We start from the raw sequence: 21,538 nt of genomic DNA, 5'->3' as shown, positions 1-21,538 counted from the left end.
TGAGGAGGGCTGAATGATCGGATGCCAAACTCTATCCTGTGCTGGCGGGAAGGCTTCAATTTATAGATGGCTGTCAGACCGAGGGCCTCAGTTTTGCCACACAATGTGGGCTACTCCACAGGGCTGCTCACAACATGGTCGTGCTTCCACCTGGGCAAGTGGCCCAAGAGAGAGATGTGGACATAAACAGAAAGACAGACAGAAAAACATTGACAGAAGCAATTCTTTTAATAACCTAGTGTCAGAAGTGACAACCCCACTACTTCTGTTGTATTCTAGTTGTTAGAAGAGAGTATCCAGTCCAGTTCAAGGGTAGCAGATTACACAAGTGCATGAATGCCAGGAACAGTATCATGGGTCATCTCAAAAGCTGCCCAACACAATGAGGATCAAATGTTTATATGATGCAAAAGTACTACACCACAGATTACATACTAATTATTCAGGAGAACGTGTACCATTACAATGGACAGATTTGAATTTCCAAACTTAGCATCACTACTAGTGGAACTCCTGATATGATACAATATGAATTTCATAGTATCCTCTATGAAGTAGGGTCTTGTCAAATGTATTTCATCTAAATTTAATTAATCTTTAGACTTACCTTTATAGCACATTGAGAGAATGGATGAAAGTTAACAACAGGCTGAGGAAGCAGTAGACAAATCTAAATGTAGGGCATTCTACAAAACACCTTTGTGGCACTCTTCAAAATGTCAATGTGATGTGGAAAGAAAGGTTGGAGAATTAACCCAAAAACTTAAGCAAATGCAATGTGTGAATCTTGGTTAGATCCTTGATTGGATAAAACTAACAAAAACAGCTAAAAAAGACTTTTTTGGAGATAACTGAAGAAACTTAATATGTAATAACTATTACAGCATATTATACAATCATTACTTATTATTATATGGAAAGGTGTGATAATGGAGTTATGATTTTATAGAATGCCCCTATTCTTAGGACATGCTGAAATATTTTGGACTAGTGTTATGAGGTCTGCAACTATTAAATGATCCAACCACCACCACACACATGTATGTGTATGCAGAGAGAGAAAAAAACTGACAAAATGTTAAAATTAGTTAAATCTAGAGGGTACACTGTTCATTGAACTATTAAGTATTATTTTTTAAACTTTTCTATGTGCTTGAAAAATTTCAAAATAAAAATTTTGGGAAAAAAATTCTCATCTTTACCTCCAAATAATTCCACTGGTCTTAAAACTCCATTTGAGCTAATCTTTCCTGGCATACAGTTCCCCTCTAAGGAATGTCTAAAATAATAATTGTAAGATAAATTTTAGCCAAAATAAGCAGACGAAGAGAGGCAACAAGGGGCCAGGTAGTTTATTTGAGTACAACTCCCAGGTGATGTTCCACAGTCTGGGTATTACAGGCTGGGGAAGTGACACCCAGTCAGGGAGGTGGGGGCTTATAAGGGCTTAGGAGGGGCAGGAGTGGGCAAGCTATCCTAGGGGGCGTGGAGAGGTATGATTGGCTAAAGGTGACATAATAGACAACTAGACACTTTTCTTCCTTCCAAGAAGGAGGAGGCTGACATCCGGGTCTTAGTTGGCACATCAGGATGGAATTCAGGGAGAGCTGTCCCCTTTCCATATACGGCAGGGACCTTGGGGTCTGGTCTGTTCTCCCCCTATGGCATCTCTCTGTTCTGTTTGCATGTCCTTGTTTTTCCTTCCTCCAGCCTAACAATAATAACCCCTCTTTTAATCAAGAAACTTCCTGAGAACAATTACTAAATAAATCATGCCACTTTGTTAGTTGGTGATTTATATATTGGCTTCCTTACTGTATGGAAGCTCTGTAAGGTATGAGCTAGGTTATATCCATATACCACTGCACAAAATCCATTACAGTGACCTACTCATATTACACCACATCTGTTGATGCTCATTAAAAGCCAAAAAATAACAAGAAATAGAAGCCAAGCAGAGAGGCTTCTTTAAATATTGGCTTGTAGTTTGTACTATATAAAATTCATTCTGCTCTCAAAGAGCTTATACATAGTGAGTATCCTAGAGATGCTCACTGTTGTCACTGACTCTTTACTGTTTTTATTTATTTACTTAAAAGTAGAATTTTAATGCCTAACTTTAACATGATTAACAGTATTTTGTCTTTGAATAGGAGTTTAAAAAGAAGTTTATAAACCATGTATCACTAAATTTTACCATGTGGCAAAGTCCTGAAGTAATAAGATGAAAACTGTGTTTAAATTATTTATAGATGGTTAAAAAAAGACATAAAGAGAACAAGCAACCTATCCTAAATCACACAATCAATTCTCAATTCTTATTTCTTTTTTCAATGACACATGCTTATTTTCTATTTGAAGAGCTGGATTATACTTTACAGGAAAACTAAAACAAACTCTTAGGTCAAGAAATGTGACTTGATTGTAAAAAATGTATTTGTTGGAACTGTATAAATTTAGTTGCACTTTATGAACATTAATAAAGATTTCCATGCTTCAGTCTGCTTCTTGATATGGTCCATTTCATTTACATAGTAATAAATAAGTCAGCATTTACTTTACTGATTTAAGGTTTTCATCCAAAAATTCAGTAATGGCTTCTTCATCTGCTGATTGAAGCAGTCTCTGAATTAGCTGGTCAAGGCACTTCTCCCCATATAAAAATTCCTAGTAAAAGAGAGTTATTATGAAAACCTGATTACTGTAAGTAAAGAGGAAACAAACAATTAAGTGTATATTTCTTTCATTTCTTTACAGTCACTACTTAATAACAAAAAAGGTTACTAATGTAGTTCTACAATATAATGAGCATGCCTACTAACTTGGGAGGATCCCAAATTAGCATGGCTTTTCATGTAAAAAGTGAATCCAAAAGAGTAAATGAAATTATACTTTCTTAAATTGTTTAAATTAGCATTTGTTTTAAAAAATCAATATTCTGGGATTTTTCTCTTTCCAACAAGTCAGGAGACAATAAAAGAGATCTGATACAACTTTTGAAATTTACCACCTCCTTCTCTTTAAAGTTGCTTTGCTTGACTTTTGTAATAACATGGTTCTAGGATCTCAAACCATCTTTTGGAGGATGTTTGCTGAATCCTTTCTCCTCTTGTACACTAGGAAAATAAGGCTTTTTATTTTAGTCCTGAAAATTCCACCCTTTTCAATCGTATCATGCTATTTCCCAAGGGTAAAAGAGACTGAAATGCTTTAAGGTCCCAGCCATCTTGTTGCCATGTTAATATGCATACAGCTCCTTGCCATTTTCTGTCTTGCCAAATCCTCTGAACCTGGCTTAGATAAAGCCTCCCTGGACCATTCCAGCTTACTTTATCACAGTCCAACCCTCCAAATTTATGTCAGTTAATCTGTAAATTGTTTATACTAGCTCTACTTTTTTCTTAAATTGGAAATACAGTGGTTTCAAAATCTACAAGTCTTGTGTAACAAAAATGTTTATTAAATCACCTTGGCAAAGCTTTTTAAGAGACGACTAAAGTCATGACTTCAAGTACCTTTCCTGTATTATAGAGTTCTGTGCAATAGCTTGTTGGGATTAGTGAATTAGCACAGTCTCGTATTTTAGAATTGCTCAAAATCTTACACATTGGCTAATGGAAATATTTTAATGTCAGCATCTGGAACACAGAACATTTAAAGTTTTGATGTAGACAAGAACTAATCTTATATTTATTTAGTCTTTGTTCAATGGTCTTAAGATTGGATTTTAGGTTAAGTAGAAAATTCTTTCTCAAGTTAGACTGTAGGAGAAAAGATAATGCCATATTATTTTTGTTTTCCACAAAACACCAGCATATAGCAGAAACTCAATTAAACTTTAAAATTAAACAGAAAACAAAGATACTATGATGAAATTTTAAAATTAAGATTAATTCCATTTTTGAGCATAATATGAAAACTGCTTATAAAATTAATGTGCCTAGAGTTCAAATTATGCTTTGCCAAGGTGATTTTATCATTTGGAAACTATGTAGAAAGGATTAGCATTCAACTGATAATCATATCACAGAATTCAACTGATTAACCACAGCAGTAGAGATACAAAGGTCAAAGATGAGGGCGCTGTAGTTCCTAATGTTCAGAAGCTCACAATCTAGTGGGAGAGCCAGACATCACCATAGACTGTGAGAAATTAAAAAATATTTAAGGAGCCATTAATTTTTACAAGATGGCATCAGGAAAGAGTTTAGGAAGGAAGAAAAAATTGAATTATAGCTTAAAAAGAGAATAGTATTTCTCCAAGTGAGGCAAACAAATAATTTCTGTCAAAGAATAAGTATGAAGAAAGGCATTTAAAGCACAGGGCAAGGGAAGATTTCTGGTGTAACTGGAATATAGGGCAGGGAATAGGCTGCTGCTAAGAAATCTGCACAAGGACTGTGAGAAACAGAATAAAAATACCAAACAATATATTACATGGTAGTCTGTGCCTATTATCGAGATAAATAAAAATAAAATTATCTACACGAGCACTCATAATAAGAATCACTGGGTGCCTGCACAGGCCCCACAGCCAGGAACGTACAGGGCTGCTGCCGTCACCCCGGGAATGAATGGATGTGGGATTCATGTCATCAGGATTTTTTCCATTCACTTCTCATTTTTGCTCCTTCCAATGTATCAGCTTCATTCTTCTCATTTTAGATTGCTTTCTCCCCATGGCTAGAAATGTGGCTTGTAACCTCTTGAAAGCTTTACATATTTCAGTTTTAGCCACCAAGAAAGAATAAACCCTCTTTGCCTCCAGTTTAAAATCCTAGGAAGGAACTCATTGGCTGGCCTTGCTTGGATTTCCTCCCCAAACCAGATTGTCTCGGGTCAGGATCAGGATCGTGTCAGACCACAGCAGTGCCATCAGGAAGTATGTGGATGGAGTATGGAGAGGGTCAGGCCCAAGAGTATGGGAGGAGGGCTGACCAGAAAGTCCTGCAGACACCCACTTTCTTTCCTCTCTACTGTTGCCATATCACTTTTCCTGCCTCCTCTACAACTATGTAGTTTCTAAACTATTCACTAGTCTCGTTCTGTTCTTCATATGGATTTTAATGTATTACTACATTTTTTGATGTGATTTTAAAGCCTTTTCCTTTCATTAATATGAGACATTCCCTTTATTTCCATCTGGTTAGTTATTATGAGAGTCTAAAAAATATAATTTCCCTTATTATTGCTGAGTCTGACATGCCAGTTTAGTAGTAACATGTTAGTATTGAGGCCAAAGACAGATATTTTATAACTATAAGAGCCCGTGAACCTGTCTCTGTTTCAATACTGAATACAACCCTGAGCACTTACATGCCCTTCTATAAAATATTACCAGTCCAGAGAAGGCGGCTGTCTTAGGGAAAACAATCACTACTACCAGGAAAACTACTGAAAGAATATGGTGTAATTAGAACAATATGGCCAAACATGTTTGGTTATTTCTGTGTGTTCCCTGAGGAAAGGGAAGTTAGCAAATGTTTTCTCCTTTTCAACAGGCTATTATGTTCCTATGCAAGACAGCCTTGCACTGCTGAGGAGACAGAGGAAGTGGCATAAAATACATGGACATTTCTACACATTTTAAACACCAGACATTTCCCTTGTAAAATTAGGACTTTAGTTTTGAGTGCAAAATCAGAGAGAATCAAGGGAAAGAAGCCCTAGGCATCATAATGGTGCCAAGGAAAAGGACCAAAACTTTCTGCCCAGAGTCTCTTATAGGAACTGTTTCACTTCTCCCTTTAGTGGAAGCAAAAGGAAAGTTTTTCTGTACTTTGTCATTAATGCGTTAATGTCAGTGGTCCAACTAAATGGGATTCAGTTAGGTTAATGTTCAAACGATCTTGACAGGGTCTTTCTTCAACAATACAGTGTCACTTCTGAATCTAATGAATACACATTGTGGTAGGCAGAATTCTAAGATGCCCCCTGGTGTACACACCTTGTAGAATCCCTTCCCTTAAGTGCAGACAGAAGCTGTGAGTATCATATCACTCTGGGGACTTGCAGTTTATCAAAAGGAGTATTATCTAGGTGGGCCTGACCTAAACAGGTGAGCCCTTGAAAAGGTCTGAGCCATTCCTGCAAAAGATTCAAAGTGGGAGAGTGCCATGGAGGGGGCCACCTAGCAAGCAACTGACTGTGAGCAGTCTTTAGGAGCTGAAGGCAGAGAACTCAGCTCTGTTGTACCAAGATCTCCGACTTACAGTAACCATGAGATAATTAATAGCTATTATTTTAAGCCACTGAGTTTGCGTAAGTTGTTATACAGCAATAGATAACTGATACAAGTGTATATACGCATACTGAATATTAATGCACTGTGAATGCATAACAAAGAATCTGGAATTGAAAACACAACTGTTTCAAACTGGCATAAAGATCATACTTTTTACCAGCAAACTAATACAAATGTTTGCAAATTTTAGGGTACTAACATAAACTGGTTTAATGAGTTTAAATTACTTGGTAGTATCTTAGATATTATAATATCATAACTCTCTAGAATTTCACTATACTTTCTTTGAAAATCAAAGGCACATGAAGAATATTACCTTAATATCACGAACTTCATAAGCTATCCTGTGATCAGTGACTCTATCCTGGGTGAAATTATATGTCCGAATTCTCTCTGACTGGGCTCTTGTTCCCACCTGTGCCATAACAAAAAGCAATTCACATCTGAACTTTATAATTACCTTTATTACAAGGGGGAAGTACTTGTAGATGACTTTTCTATAACACTTTAAATTTTTTTGAAAGTCATATATACAAAGCGACAAGGAACAAGAATGCACAGAACATAATGTTTAAGGCTATTAGGTTTGTGAAGCTTAGTTATGGAGTAAGAGTTAATGCCTCTTTGGTATTTCAAACTCCAAGTACTTAAAACCAAATTATCTTTGCACCCCAACTCTTCCTCCTGGTTTCTATAAATGATACCACCACATTCCCTTTGATTCAAGTAGGAAATTCTGACATCCTGCGACTGAACAAAAATTTCATGGGAGCTTATTACTATCTGCAGGCTTTGATATAGGCACTGGGGGAGATACCACCTTCAACCCACCCCATTCCCTAACCGTGCATTTCCAATGGTTTCAAGAGTCTCTTGTTATATCCTGTCCTTTTCATTTCTACCTATCATTCAAGGGTTCATTACTTTCATCTACATTCCTGTAAAAACCATTTCTCTGCTTACATTTTGCTGCCCTGGTTATAGTCTTCCTAAAATAGTTTTTTGATACATTTTCTTCTTTGGTTCTTTCCTGTCTACTCAGAAGATACACCTCAACTCCGCATTTGAGGCACTTCATCAGGTAGCCAACATTCCCAACGTCATTTCTGAAAATCATGTGACCCTCTATAATGTCACTTATTATACCATATCTTCATTATGTGCATATCTGTTAACTCAGCTAAAACATTCATCTCAAGGGATGCCCTTCCCTAACACTCTCCTGCCACCCCTGCCTTTCCTGGCAGCAACAACTGAAATACGTTCCCTTCCTCCGTGAAACCCCCGACATTTGGCGTCTTCCTCACAGCACACGAGAGTCTGCCTTACGCTATGGATTTTTGTATTCTTGTTCGTTGGCTCATCTCTCCTACTTCCCCAGCACAAGACAAAAGTGCTATCTTCTCTCACTCACTTTCACTTTTTAAGATTAAAAAAGGACATTTCTATAACTTATTTTCTTAACCCTGAAGGCAAGTGATATGAAGCTACATTTCTAAAAATGGCTGACCATCAGGAGAACTTTTAATTATTAAAGATACCAAAAAGCCTAACCTCAGACATACTAAGGGACTATGTATGTTTGGAACATTCCCCAGGCCATCCATTCTGCAATGAGCCAAGTTTGGAAACTACTGTCTCAAAGCACCATATTAATGCCCATGGCCCCACCCAGATCAGTAACATCAGAACCTCTGGGGGTGTGGCTTATACATCTACAAAGCTCTTCAGGTGATAAATGGAACCTGGCATAATGCCTTCCCTATAAAAGCTGCTGTATCCACTAACTGAAAAAAAAAACCTTTTAAGCATTAGACATATCAACTAAAAAATCTCACACAGATGGAGAAGGTAATCTGGGGGTACAGAGGTCTTTTCTGGCACCTCAGAGCAGATTACTAAAGACATACATACAATTTGACTCAGGTCAATCTTGAATACTTAGTATAAAAATTACTGCGTGATGCATGTCGGATGTGTATAATTATTGAATCACTATGTTGTACATCTGAAACCAACATAATACTGTATATTAACTTTATTCCAAGAAAAAAAAAAAGACTATTAAGTAAAGAGAATCAGTTAAAAAAACTCACTGTGTGAAACATCTAGCACCAAAAGTCAAATGGCAAGTAAATCCCAGTGTCTTTTATTTATTCAAATATGGCAGGAAGGTTCATAGTATTTATGTTATCACTTAGATGCTAAGAAATAATGGTTTAAAAATGAGCATTCCCACCTGCATGTGTATACTGATTGCAGCACAATCTAAGATTATCATGAAGAGAGGATTAATATGTTATTTATCCTGTCACTTTTACTACCTGTAATTTAGAATGTGGGTAAGGAAAGCTAGAATGGCAAAAGTATGAAAAGACTAGGATATCTAGGCAAAATGACTAATGTTTAGGTTTATACAGTTCATTATCCTAAAGTCCACAAAATCTTCCAAATTTACTGCAGCATACCTATCTGCACAGAACACAAAAGACCAGTTATTACTTTCTTTTCTACCCTCACTTAAAGACAAACTTTACTTGTTTCAGGGTTTAAAATCCTATAATACTTTGTTTACTTAAAACAATGACATTTATCCATTTGGCTTAGAACTTTTCTATGTATATATTTGAATAAATAATACTATACATGTATATGGTACAAAATTAAAAAAGTACAAAAGAGTATATGGTAAAAAATAAATCTCTTCTACCCATTCCTCCAGACTCTATCAGTAGTAATCCCTGTTACCAATTTTTTGCAGTGTCATTTATTTCTAGTCCCACATAGAGTTAATGTTAGTTAATAAAAGTATCATTTTTAAATAAAAATCTGAAAATCTAGGGTTTCAGAAAATGATTCTGTCTTTTAACCAATTTCCTCTCAAGGCAGTTATAATATAAATACTGGAGGGAAGCAACTAGGAAATCATTTTGAATTTATGCATATCTCACCTACCCATTGCAAACTGGCATGTCCAAGTTTAGCCATCATCTGTCAGTCCACATGTATTTAAATTATTCCTTATTTACAAATGGGCATATTTCCTATGCTCTAAAATATTTCCATTCAATGAAGAACAAAAACTACATTTTCTAAATAAAATGATGACTGTTTATGCAGAGGCATTAACTTATTACACTAAATAAGTCTTACCTGCAGTTTTCTAGCACTTTGTTGCTGACACTTGTCTTTCTCAGTAATCTGCTGGTACAGTCTAGCTCTCAACACACGCAAAGCTATTTCTTTATTTTTTATCTGTGACCGTTCTTGTTGGCATTCTACTACAAGTCCTGAAAAATAACAGGGGTCAGAGGTAAACTGTAGCTTCCAAAAGCCAAATTAAGATAGAATTAAGGTGTTAATTATATCTCAATAAAATTCGAGGGGAAAAAAAGATACGACTAAGGAACATTGTAAAGGGAAAAAGGTTGGTCAGGAAAAGATCACAAGGAATTAAAAACATTTCAGATTTAGCATACTTCAGAAACCCTGCCTGTATTATAAAGGTCGCAATGGTAGATCGCTATTCGGATTTCGGAATCTAAATGAGACAGTTCAGAGGAGGAGACTGAAAGCAGGAGCCCTGCAGGAGGTCACATGCACTTTTGTTCTCAGACTCTGCCTCTCCCTCGGAGCTCATCTGGACGCTTCTGCAGCTCAGCAAAAAGCAACCTGCTGTCACCCCGTGTGCTGCTCCCTTCCCTCTGTTACTCAAGGAGAACTCAGCTTTTCCCCTTCGAGTCACAAATACAGAGCTGGTGTTTTAGAAATGAATTTATATATACAAACCAGTGAAACAAAACTACTTAAACTCTTGAAAAAGAAGAGTTTATAGTGAATAGTTCTGAATTATTTTGGTTCTAAATCTGGTAAATCAACACATCTGACCACACATTTTCATTAGCCAACTTCTGGATTTGGCCCATGGTGCAGCCTAGCTGGCCTAACCCAAACCTAGCCTGGAAATGGTGACCCCTCGAGACTTCAAGCTGGTCTATTCTTAACTCTGCAGCTACCACTCCGAAGGTCTGGGGGGATTAAAGATGGCGGCGTGAGACGTGAGACAGAGGCTTCCTTCTAAAACCGCATATAATATGAAAATATACTTAATACAACTAATCCTGAAAGATCAACAAGAAAGAGGACTGCACCAGACTACATAAACCTGGAGAAAAGAGCAGACCTCATGGAAAAGGCTAACATAACCAAAGCTGTAGCCTGGCGGGACCCAAGCCCCTCCCCCACCCCAGCTCACCAGCGGGAGGAAGAGAAACTCGGCAGGGGGGGAGTGGAGGCCTGGGACTGCTGAATACCTAGCTCCGGAGATCTGAGCTGGGAGCACAAACCTACATTTCATGGTGCTTTCATGAGACTCTCATGATTACGGGGTTGGAAAGCTAAGACAGGGAGAATTCCTGGAGAGACTGGGATTCCAGCCGCTTGTGGAAAGCAGGGATCCATATCCGGCTGCTCTGGGACAAAAGCTTACACCTGTGTGCTTGGTCCACTGGTTCAGGCAGTGGAGACAGGCACAGCAGCTGGGAAGTGGGAAACAGCTCTTTCCTCCCCCCAGGCACCAGTACCGCTCCCCTGCGACCCCCGACATTGCTTCAAGGGCTGAGCAGCTCCAGAATAGAGCTTCTGGACACTAGAGGGCGCCATATACAAACATGAAACGCCAAAGAGACCTGGTCCAGAATAAAATTAATATAACTCCTGAGAAAGATGACACTGACCTCATGAATCTTCCTGAAAGGGAGTTCAAAATAAAAATCATTAACATGCTCATGGAGGTATGAAAAGATATTCAAGAACTCGGGAGTGAATTCTGGTTGGAGATCCAATTGTTGAAGAGCAAAATGGAGGGTATTAAAAGCAGATTATATATCGTGGAGGAGATGATAAATGAAATAGAAACTAGAGAAGAGGAATACAAAGAAGCTGAGGCACAGGGAGAAAAAAGGATCTCTAAGAATGAAAGAATACTGAGAGAACCGTATGACCAATCCAAATGGAAAAATAGTCAGATTATAGGGGTACCAGAAGAAGAAAAAGAGAGAGAAAAAGGGATGGAAAGTGGCTTTGAGGAGGTAATTGCTGAAAACTTCCCCAATCTTGGGAAGGAGATAGTCTCTCAGGCCATGAAGATGCACAGATCTCCCAACATAAGGGACCCAAGGAAGACAACAGCAAGACATATAGTAATTAAAATGGCAAAGATCAAGGATAATGACAGACTATAAAAAGCAGGCAGAGAAAAAATAAGATCACATACAAAGGAAAGCCTATCAGGCTAACATCAGACTTCTCACCAGAAACTTTACAGGCCAGAAGGTAGTGGCATGAAGTATTTAATGCAATGAAGCAGAAGGGCCTGGAACCAAGATTACTTTATCTGGAAGGATTATCATTTAAATTTGAAGGAGGGATTAAACAATTTTCAGGTAAGCAAAAGCTGAGAGAATTTACCTCCCACAAACCATCTCTACAGTGCATTTTGGAGGGACTGCTATAGATGAAAGTGTTCCTAAGGTTTAATAGCTGTCACCAGAGGGACTAAAACCACAGTAAAGAAAGCAGAACAGCTAATTACTATGCAAATGCAAAATTAAATGAACTATCCCCAAAGTCAATCAAGGGATAGACAAAGAGTACAGATTAATACCTAACATATAAAGAATGGAGGAGGAAGAAAAAGGAGGAGAAAAAGAAAAGAACCTTTAGATTGTGTTTGTAATAGCATATTAAGTGAGTTAAGTTAGACTCTTAGATAGTAAGGAAGTTAACCTTGAACCTTTGGTAACCACGAATCTAAAGTCTGCAATGGCAATAAGTACATACCTATCAATAATCACCCTAAATGCAAATGGACTGAATGCACCAATTAGAAGACACAGAGTCACTGAAAGATAAAAAAACAAGACCCATCTACATGCTGCCTAAAAGAGACTCACTTTAAACCCAAAGATATACACAGACTAAAAGTGAAGGGATGGAAAAAGATATTTCATGCAACTAATAGAGAGAAAAAAGCAGGAGTTGTAGTATCATACAAAATAGACATCAAAACAAAGAAAGCCACAAGAGACAAAGAAGGACATTATATAATGATAAGGGGGTCAACCCAACAAGAAGATATAACCATTGTAAATATCCATGCTCCCAACACAGGAGCACCTACATATGTGAAACAAATACTAACAGAATTAAAAGGGGAAATACAATGCAATGCATTCATTTCAGGAGACTTCAACACACCACTCACCCCAAAGGATAGATCCACTGGGCAGAAAATAAATAAGGACACGGAGGCACTGAACAACACACTAGAACAGATGGACCTAATAGACATCTACAGAACTCTACATTCAAAAGCAGCAGGATACACATTCTTAAGTGCACATGGAACATTTTCCAGAATAGACCGCAAACTAGGCCACAAAAAGAGCCTGAGTAAATTCAAAATGATTGAAATTCTACCAACCAGTTTCTCAGACCACAGAGGTCTGAAACTAGAAATGAATTACACAAAGAAAATGAAAAAGCTCACAAACATATGTAGGCTTCACAACATGCTCCTGAATAACCAATGGATCAATAACCAAATAAAAACAGAGATCAAGCAATATATGGAGACAAATGACAACAATAATTCAACACCGCAAAATCTGTGGGACACAGCCAAGGCCTTGCTAAGAGGAAAGTATATTGCAATACAGGCCTACCTCAGGAAAAAAGAACAATCCCATATAAGCAGTGTAAACTCACAATTAATGAGACTGCAAAAAGAAGAAAAAATAAGGCCCAAAATCAGTAGGAGGGACATAATAAAGATTAGAACAGAAATAAATAAAATTGAGAAGAATAAAACAATAGAAACAATCAATGAAAGCAAGAACTGGTTCTTTGAGAAAATAAACAAAATAGATAAACCCCTAGCCAGACTTATCAAGAAAACAAGAGAGTCTACACACATAAACAGAATCAGAAGTGAGTAAGGAAAAATCACTACAGGCATGACAGAAATACAAAGAATTATTAGACAATACCATGAAAAATTATATGCTAACAAACTCGATAACCTAGAAGAAATGGAGAACTTTCTAGAAAAATACAACCTTCCAAGGCTGACCCAGGAAGAAACAGAAAATCTGAATTGACCAATTACCAACAATGAAATCAAACTGATAATAAAAAAACTACCTAACAACAAAACTCCTGGACCAGATGGCTTCACCGCTGAATTTTATTGAACATTTACTGAAGACCTAATACTCATTCTCCTTAAAGTTTTCCAAAAAATAGAAGAGGAGGGAATACTTCCAAACTCATTCTATGAGGCCAGCATCACTCTAATACCAAAACCAGGCAAAGACACCAAAAAAAGAAACTTACAGACCAATATCCCTGATGAACATAGATGCAAAAATACTCAACAAAATATTAGCAAACAGAATTCAAAAATACATCAAAGAGATCATTCATGATGATCAAGTAGGATTTATTCCAGGGATGCAAGGATGGTACAACACTCGAAAATCCATCAACATCACCCACCACATCAACAAAAAGAAGGACAAAAAACACATGATCATCTCCATAGATTCTGAAAAAGCATTTGACAAAATTCAACATCCATTCATGATAAAAATTCTCAACAAAATGGGTATAGAGGGCAAGTACCTCAAGATAATAAAGGCCATATATGACAAACCCACAGCCAACATCATACTTAACAGCAAGAAGCTCAAAGCTTTTCCTTTAAGATGGCGAACAAGACAAGGTGCCCACTTTCCCCACTTCTATTCAACATAGTACTGGAGGTCCTAGCCACAGCAATCAGACAGCACAAAGAAATAAAATGCATCCAGATTGGCAAGGAAGAAGTTTAACTGTCCCTATTTGCAGATGACATGATATTGCACATAAAAAACCCCAAAGAATCCACTCCAAAACTACTAGATCTAATATCTGAATTCAGCAAAGTTGTGGGATACAAAATTAATACGCAGAAATCTGTGGCCTTCCTACACACTAACAATGAACTAGCAGAGAGAGAAATCAGGAAAACAATTCCATTCACAATTGCATCAAAAAGAATAAAATACCTAGGAATAAACCTAACCAAGGAAGTGAAAGACCTATGCTCTCAAAACTACAAGACACTCATGAGAGGAATTAAAGATACAAATAAATTGAAACACATCCCGTGCTCATGGATAGGAAGGATTAATATTGTCAAAATGGCCATCCTGCCTAAAGCAACCAATAGATTCAATGCAATTCCTATCAAAATACCAACAGCATACTTCAGTGAACTAGAGAAAATTGTTAATACTTAACAGCGAGAAGCTCAAAGCTTTTCTTTTAAGATTGGGAACAAGACAAGGATGCCCACTTTCCCCATTTCTATTCAACATATTTATCCTAAAATTCACATGGAACCACAAAAGACCTCGAATAGCCAAAGCAATTCTGAGAAGGAAGAATAAAGCTGGGGTTATTATGTTCCCCAACTTCAAGCTCTACTACAAAGCCACAGTAATCAAGACAATTTGGTACTGGCACAAGAACAGTCCCATAGACCAATGGAACAGACTAGAGAACCCTGATATAAACCCAACCATATATGGTCAATTAATATATGATAAAGGAGCCACGGATATAAGATGGGGAAATGACAGCCTCTTCAACAGCTGGTGTTGGCAAAACTGGACAGCTACATGCAAGAGAATGAAACTGGATTACTGTTTAACCTCGTACATAAAAGTAAACTCAAAATGGATTAAAGACTTGAATGTAAATCATGAAACCATAAAACTCTTAGAAGACAACATAGGCAAACATCTCCTGAATATAAGCATGAGCAACTTCTTCCTGAACACATCTCTTCAAGCAAGGGAAACAAAACCAAAAATGAACTCACAGGACTACATCAAACTAAAAAGTTTCTGTACGGCAAAGGACACCATCAACAGAACAAAAAGGCATCCTACAGTATGGTAGAATATATTTGTAAATGACATATCCGACAAGGGGTTAACATCCAAAATACATGAAGAACTCACATGCCTCAACCCCCAAAAAACAAATAAGCCTATTAAAAAATGGGCGGAGGATATGAACAGACACTTCTACAAAGAAGAACTTCAGATGGCCAACAGGCACATGAAAAGATGCTCCACATCGCTAATCATCAGGGAAATGCAAATTAAAACCACAATGAGATATCACCTCACACCAGTTAGGATGTCCAGCATCGAAAAGACTAAGAAAAACAAATGCTGGGGAAGATGCGGAGAAAGGGGAATGCTCCTACACTGCTGGTGGGAATGTAAGCTAGTTCAGCCATTGTGGAAAGCAATATGGAGGTTCCTCAAAAAACTAAAAATAGAAATACCATTTGACCCAGGAATCCCACTCCTTGGAATTTACCCAAAGAATACAACTTCTCAGATTCAAAAAGACATATGCATGCCTATGTTTATTGTGGCACTATTTACAAGAGCCAAGATACGGAAGCAACCGAAGTGTCCATCAGTAGATGAATGGATAAAGAAGATGTGCTACATATACACAATGGAATACTATTCAGCCATAAGAAAGAAACAAATCCTACCATTTGCAACAACATGGATGGAGCTGGAGGACATTATGCTCAGTGAAATAAGCCAGGTGGAGAAAGACAAATGCCAAATGATTTCCCTCATTTGTAGAGTATAACAATGAAGCAAAACTGAAGGAACAAAAGAGCAGCAGACTCACAGACTCCAAGAATGAACTAGTGGTTACCGAAGGGGAGAGGTGTGGGAGGGCGGGTGGGGAGGGAAGGAGAAGGGGATTGAGGGCTATTATGTTTAGTACACATGGTGTGGGGATCACAGGGAGAACAGTGTAGCACAGAGAAGGCACATAGTGGATCTGTGGCATATTGCTGCCCTGATGAACAGTGACTGCATTGGGGTGTGGGTGGGGACTTGAGAATATGGGTAAATGTAGTAACCACATTGTTTTTTCATGTGAAACCTTCATAAGAGTGTATATCAATCATACCTTAATAAAAAAATTTAAAAAAAAAGAAGGTGTGTATCCAATCCTGCTTCCAGGTACATTAGAGGTAGAAAGTTCTTTTCTTTCTGAACCACAAAAATTAAAAAACCCAAACCCTATTAGCTAGGCCAGTTGCACTGATACGGCAGTAACTATTTTGGTGGAGATTCAAATTTTTTCCTATAAAATTCTACTCTCCAAACTATGTTCACCCTGTCTGAATAAGCTACAATCTATACCTAGTTTTTAGTAGGGCACCTAGTTTTCACCTCTATTAATTTTACTTTACCACAGCCATGTGTTTGGGCTGGGGCACCAACTTGCTTCCATCTTCCAGGCACTTGCCTGGAACTGTCTTGAATCTGGTATCTTTTAGCACCACCCAAAAATATATGATAATTGTGTTTAAAATGGCTAGACGTTCATAAGCTTCCCTTCAAAGTCCTCTTCTTGTTAGCTGACCCACACTGATTATTGGTAAAAAACCTGCACTCTTCCTACTGAGTGGTTGAGGCTAGACCTTTTAGCTTAAAATTTACTTAACACTCAGTAATTCCAAGGGAATCACTTGATCGTATATTTTAATATACTTCTATAGAGAAGTATTTAACCCTAAGTATTCCCTCAGGAATAGAGGATTTGTTGGGGGAAGGCATACTGAGTAATAATAGAAGAGCTACTGAAATAAGGTACTGGTGTTAAAAAACTGCAAAAGGACTTTGGAAAAAGTAAGTTTTCTGGGTGTTGTTTCAGTACTTTACAGGAGATTTCAAAATTCTAAGTAGCAATAGTACCAAGTGTATATTTAATATGTATTTGCTGACTAACTACATATATTACTTAAAAGGTTTTCAATTATAAATGAGAAAAAAACCCAAAATTTTTATTTAAGAAGCCCATTAAAAAATAGCTTAACAACTCTGAAATTGGAATGTATCTTATATAATCATTGGCATGTCATAACTTAATTGGAGGTATTTTTTAGATTTCTGTTTAGTAATATAACAGTGACATGTCGTTCAATTGATGGGTTCTTAGATTAGATGACGTAAATCAAATAGGTTAAATAACAATGACTTAACTTTAAAAGCTCAAACTTATAGAAGAGATTAAATCTGATTTCGAAGAATAGGTGGTATCCAGAATCTGTGATGATGAAGGAAGACAGGGTAAGAATCACAGAAGCCCACTTTCACTCACCAAGTGGCAGCAAACTAAAAAACTTGCCTTTTTCCAAGCACAAATACTAATTTATTTTCATCTTCATTTTGATAAATTTTACCAAAAAAAAAGTAACTTTTCCCTGTACAATACATTTAACCATACCCTAATTGAAGCACTCTTCTAATGGTAGAAAAATGCAGTTATTCAGAAGCAGTAGGTTAGAAAAAATGTGATTCATCAGAGTCCAGGTACCAGGAGAAAATGGGAAAATGACCTATAGTTCTCACTTTCTATTCTAGCAGGGACACGGTTCATACTCTAAGGGTCTTGGGATTGAAGAAATGAAGAAACGTTGGGTATTTCTTGCAGTAGATGCTGAAAACATGGCAAACCTCAAAGTATGAAGTAAACTCAAGAAATCACTTGCTCATAATTGCATGGATTCATAAGAATTAGTAGGCCTTGACGTGCCTTGCCTAAGGGAAGGTTTGACAGTAAACCTTAAGGCTTCTTAAACTTCTAAATCAAAGAACCAGATCTAAGTGGCTAAAAATTAACTTGGCCCAAGCTAAATCTGGCAGCACAAAAATCAATCACCTTTTGTGAAGTCAGTAATTTATGACTGCATAGCATGATTTTAAAAATCCTGTAACATGTTTTAAAGTATTTTGGTTATTTTTGGCAGAATTTTTATCACCACTTAACTTACTTTTTCTCATTCTAAGTTTTATCCTCTTAAGCTTTTCAATTTCTTTTCTGGACTGCTTATAACAATATCCCACAGTATAGGGTTGAGATGAAACACGTTAAGTATCTAAGAATTTGTGGATTTCTTAGGTAAATTATGGTAAGCTATAAAACTATAATCTCATATTTGATTTTAAAAAAGGATGTATTTCTATATGCATAGAAAAGAGTTCAAAAGGATATACACCAAAGATATAAACCAACAATGGTTAGTAGGTACGGTTATAGGTGTTTTCTGTTTCCTTGCTCATGTATATATTCTAAGTTTTTACAGTTTTCTATGGAAAAAAGATCAATAAAGAAAACTTGAAAGAAATATAAAATTATTCTGTTGTTGGATATTAGGTTAACTTCTGCAATTACTAACAGTATAAGTAATAACTGGCTAAAAATGAATTTAAGATTTAGAAGTGACATATGATTTCAAGATGGACTATTCTTTCTTTTAAAAATCACACTAAAACAAGAACAGGAAACAGAAACACAAGAGTCCTTCTGAAATAAATGAAGTGTGTTAGTCCCCCCAAACACAATACTAAAAGAAAGTGGATAGAAGAATGATAAATGACTTAGCAGAGGGGAGTTAGGTCTCATCTGTAGAGACACATGCTGACTAGAAACCAGCCAATTTGCCCTGCTAAGTACCTGACAGGCTTAGGAAATGAGTCACCAGGTATTTCAGAAGAGAAGGTTAAGGATCTGGGGACTAAAAAACAGAAAGTCTTGAAGTAGATCTTCAAGTTGCTTCCCTCAATCTATAGGAGACAGGAGGTATACAGTCCTTAGAGAATTAAATAAGGGAAGTTTTAGATTTGAGGTTAGGTACAAAGAAGGACAAGTATGAGGCATGGGACTGAAAATAAGAGGAAGTAAGTAAAAGTTTGCTTATTGAAGAGTGAGACATTGCCCTTACGCTTTAGATGTATCCTGGAGGATCTTCCTCAGGAGAAAACTACCCAAAATAAAGGGTCTGTAAATACTGACTTTCAGGGGTCCCTAATAAAAAAGCTGATTAATTGCCTAAATGCCCTACAGTGAAACTTACTGGTGGGTAAGTGGCACCCATATACTCAGAGCTTTTCAACCTTACTCTTGAATGTGTATAGACAGCCAAGGATCTCTAGACATTTTCCACATGAAAGTAAGACTGAGACAAACAAACAAAAATTAACTCAGAGGAAACAGAGACATTGCAGGAAGTAGAGGGAAACTAAAATTAATATACTTGAGCAATAAAAGAAAAAAATGCATCAACAAGATAACAAAAGGATACTATGAAACAGGGACAATTCCAACAATAAGAAGAGCTTTTGAAAATTAAGAAAAAGAATAAATTTTTTAAATTCAGTGAATGTGTTAGAAGAAGAATGAAAACACAAAGTCATAGATAATGTAAGAGGAAAAAAAAGAAAATTCAGCAATAAATCTAGTGGTCTAACAACTAATAGAAATCCCAGGAAGAACAAAAAATGGTTAGTAAGGATATTATTGAAAAAAATATTTCAGAACTGAGGAGCATGAATCTCCAAACTGAAAGCAACAAAGACAATGAATGAAAAAAGCCTTAAGTGTCCCAAGTGGAAATGGTTTCCAAGCAAGTGTTCATGATCTGTGAAGTGTGAGGTTAGAATAAAGCTATTTTCAGATATATAGTATCTTAAACATTTATGCCAACCCATCTTTTCTTAGAAGTCACTTAAAGATGAGTGTCACTGAAATGACAGAGTAAAACAAAGGGAAATGAATGGGATCCAAGAAGCAGGAGGCTCCAACATGGAGTATGAGATTACGGGAATTCCCCAACTAAGTGACGTGGACACCTCCGTGGTGGCAGCCCTAGAGAGCAACTCGTTCAGACTGGAGCATGATAATGGAGAGAGCTCTGCCAGAGGTGGCACGGCAAAGCATTAACCCTGCAGAAAACTGGGTTGATTTCATTTTACAGAGCTTTGGAAGATGTACAGAGACTTAAAAGTCAAAGAAAACTAAGCAAATGAAAAAACCATGAAGTAATTATTGACTTTAGGAAAATAAATCATAGTACAGGTTTTCTCTGTTATTTGAAAGTGAGACTTTGTATGAAACGTTTTCTAAGCTGAAATAGCATAAAGCAAAGATGGAATTATCATTAATTAGTATGGAAAAAATTTTCAGCATTCCCAGACCCAAAAAACAACCTCTCTTAGGCTTTTCTGATACTTTAGGATATATTATGCTAACAGATACATAAAATAAATCAAGATAAAGCACAGATGCTCACAGACACAGTTCAAAGATAAGGTGGCTTGATGCTGAGAGTGGTTCTTGGGGGGGGAGCTTGGTGGGGCCACTCTCAGTTTGGGGTACACCCTGCCTCTTTAAGGGCTTACTGAAAAACAAATGCTGAACACTACTGATTTTGGACTTTTTTTGTAAAAATGAAAATCCTGTTGGGATTTCTTTTGGTTAGTGAAAACAGGTACTAATCATGTAAGTCTTCTGAAAAGCGAACTGGCGTAATGCTAATTTTTGAAAAGCGGGGATACCTTTATACTAATTGGCTCAGCAGTGAACACTGTTTACCTGCTTCTTAAATAAAAACAGTGAAGATTAATTTTGCCAAAATATAAATATATTAGGAATAGGAAAAGAGGATATTGAAAGAGAGCCAAATTCTCATCTATGTTAAGAAGTCAGTATGTAATCTAATAACTAATTGATCAGTGGAACACATTATTATTTAGAAACATTGAAGTAATTACTAGAAAAAAAGTTAAAAGAGTTTAAAGTGGTTGCCTGTCAGTAATGGGAATTTATGGTCAAGAAAGGAGGCAGGAGGAGAAAGAAGAGCTCCAGGGAGCTGTAGTTTTTTGTTATAGGACTTTACCATTGAATTTTTAAAATCATATCTGTTTAATGTAAAAATTAATTTTAAAAAGAAAAGAAAATTTTAAAGTTTGAAAAAAGTTTAAAAATCTGAAAAGTGGTAGAAATGTTGAAAACCACAGTAAGGACTGTAAACTACCTCATAGTATACCAAAATTACCAATATTCAAAATAATAGCCTGAATACAGCAGAGCCTAATGGTGATCTTTTGTCTCCCTGTAGGCTGACTGCAAACTCCATTGCAATGGCATGTCTAATACTACTTTTCGGTTTGTTTTTAGACTGGGGCACCTCTGGTTGCTCACTACTGTCCAGCCTACCTGGGCAGCTTCTCTGAGCAGGTTCACTTACTGTCTGCATCCTTTGAGAGAGGTACCTTTTCCAAACAGAGGGAAATGTGAACACATTGGGAACCTATGACCTATGACCCCAGTGGCAACATTAAAGGGTTTATGAAAGAAACCAGA

The 21,538-nt window shown here is 36.9% G+C and overlaps 1 protein-coding gene across 5 annotated transcripts in view; it reads right to left on the bottom strand.

Annotated features, from left to right (window-relative positions):
• Positions 1-209: 209 nt before the first annotated feature.
• The window catches only part of MTRF1 (mitochondrial translation release factor 1), a 51,225-nt gene continuing 29,896 nt past the window's right edge, over positions 210-21,538 (bottom strand). For all 5 annotated transcript variants that reach the window (XM_036932423.2, XM_036932425.2, XM_057494622.1 and 2 more), the window contains 3 exons: positions 9,398-9,534; positions 6,561-6,659; positions 210-2,667 (listed from right to left, as the gene is read on the bottom strand). In XM_036932423.2, the coding sequence (XP_036788318.2) occupies positions 2,554-2,667; positions 6,561-6,659; positions 9,398-9,534 (350 nt within the window). In that variant the 3' untranslated portion in view covers positions 210-2,553. The remainder of the gene's footprint in view (positions 2,668-6,560; positions 6,660-9,397; positions 9,535-21,538) is intronic.

The sequence above is a fragment of the Manis pentadactyla genome, chromosome 17 (assembly GCF_030020395.1).
Source record: "Manis pentadactyla isolate mManPen7 chromosome 17, mManPen7.hap1, whole genome shotgun sequence".
Taxonomy (NCBI): domain Eukaryota; kingdom Metazoa; phylum Chordata; class Mammalia; order Pholidota; family Manidae; genus Manis; species Manis pentadactyla.
The sequence above is the reverse complement of the archived record's forward strand: the minus strand, read 5'-3'. Positions and strand labels throughout refer to the sequence as shown.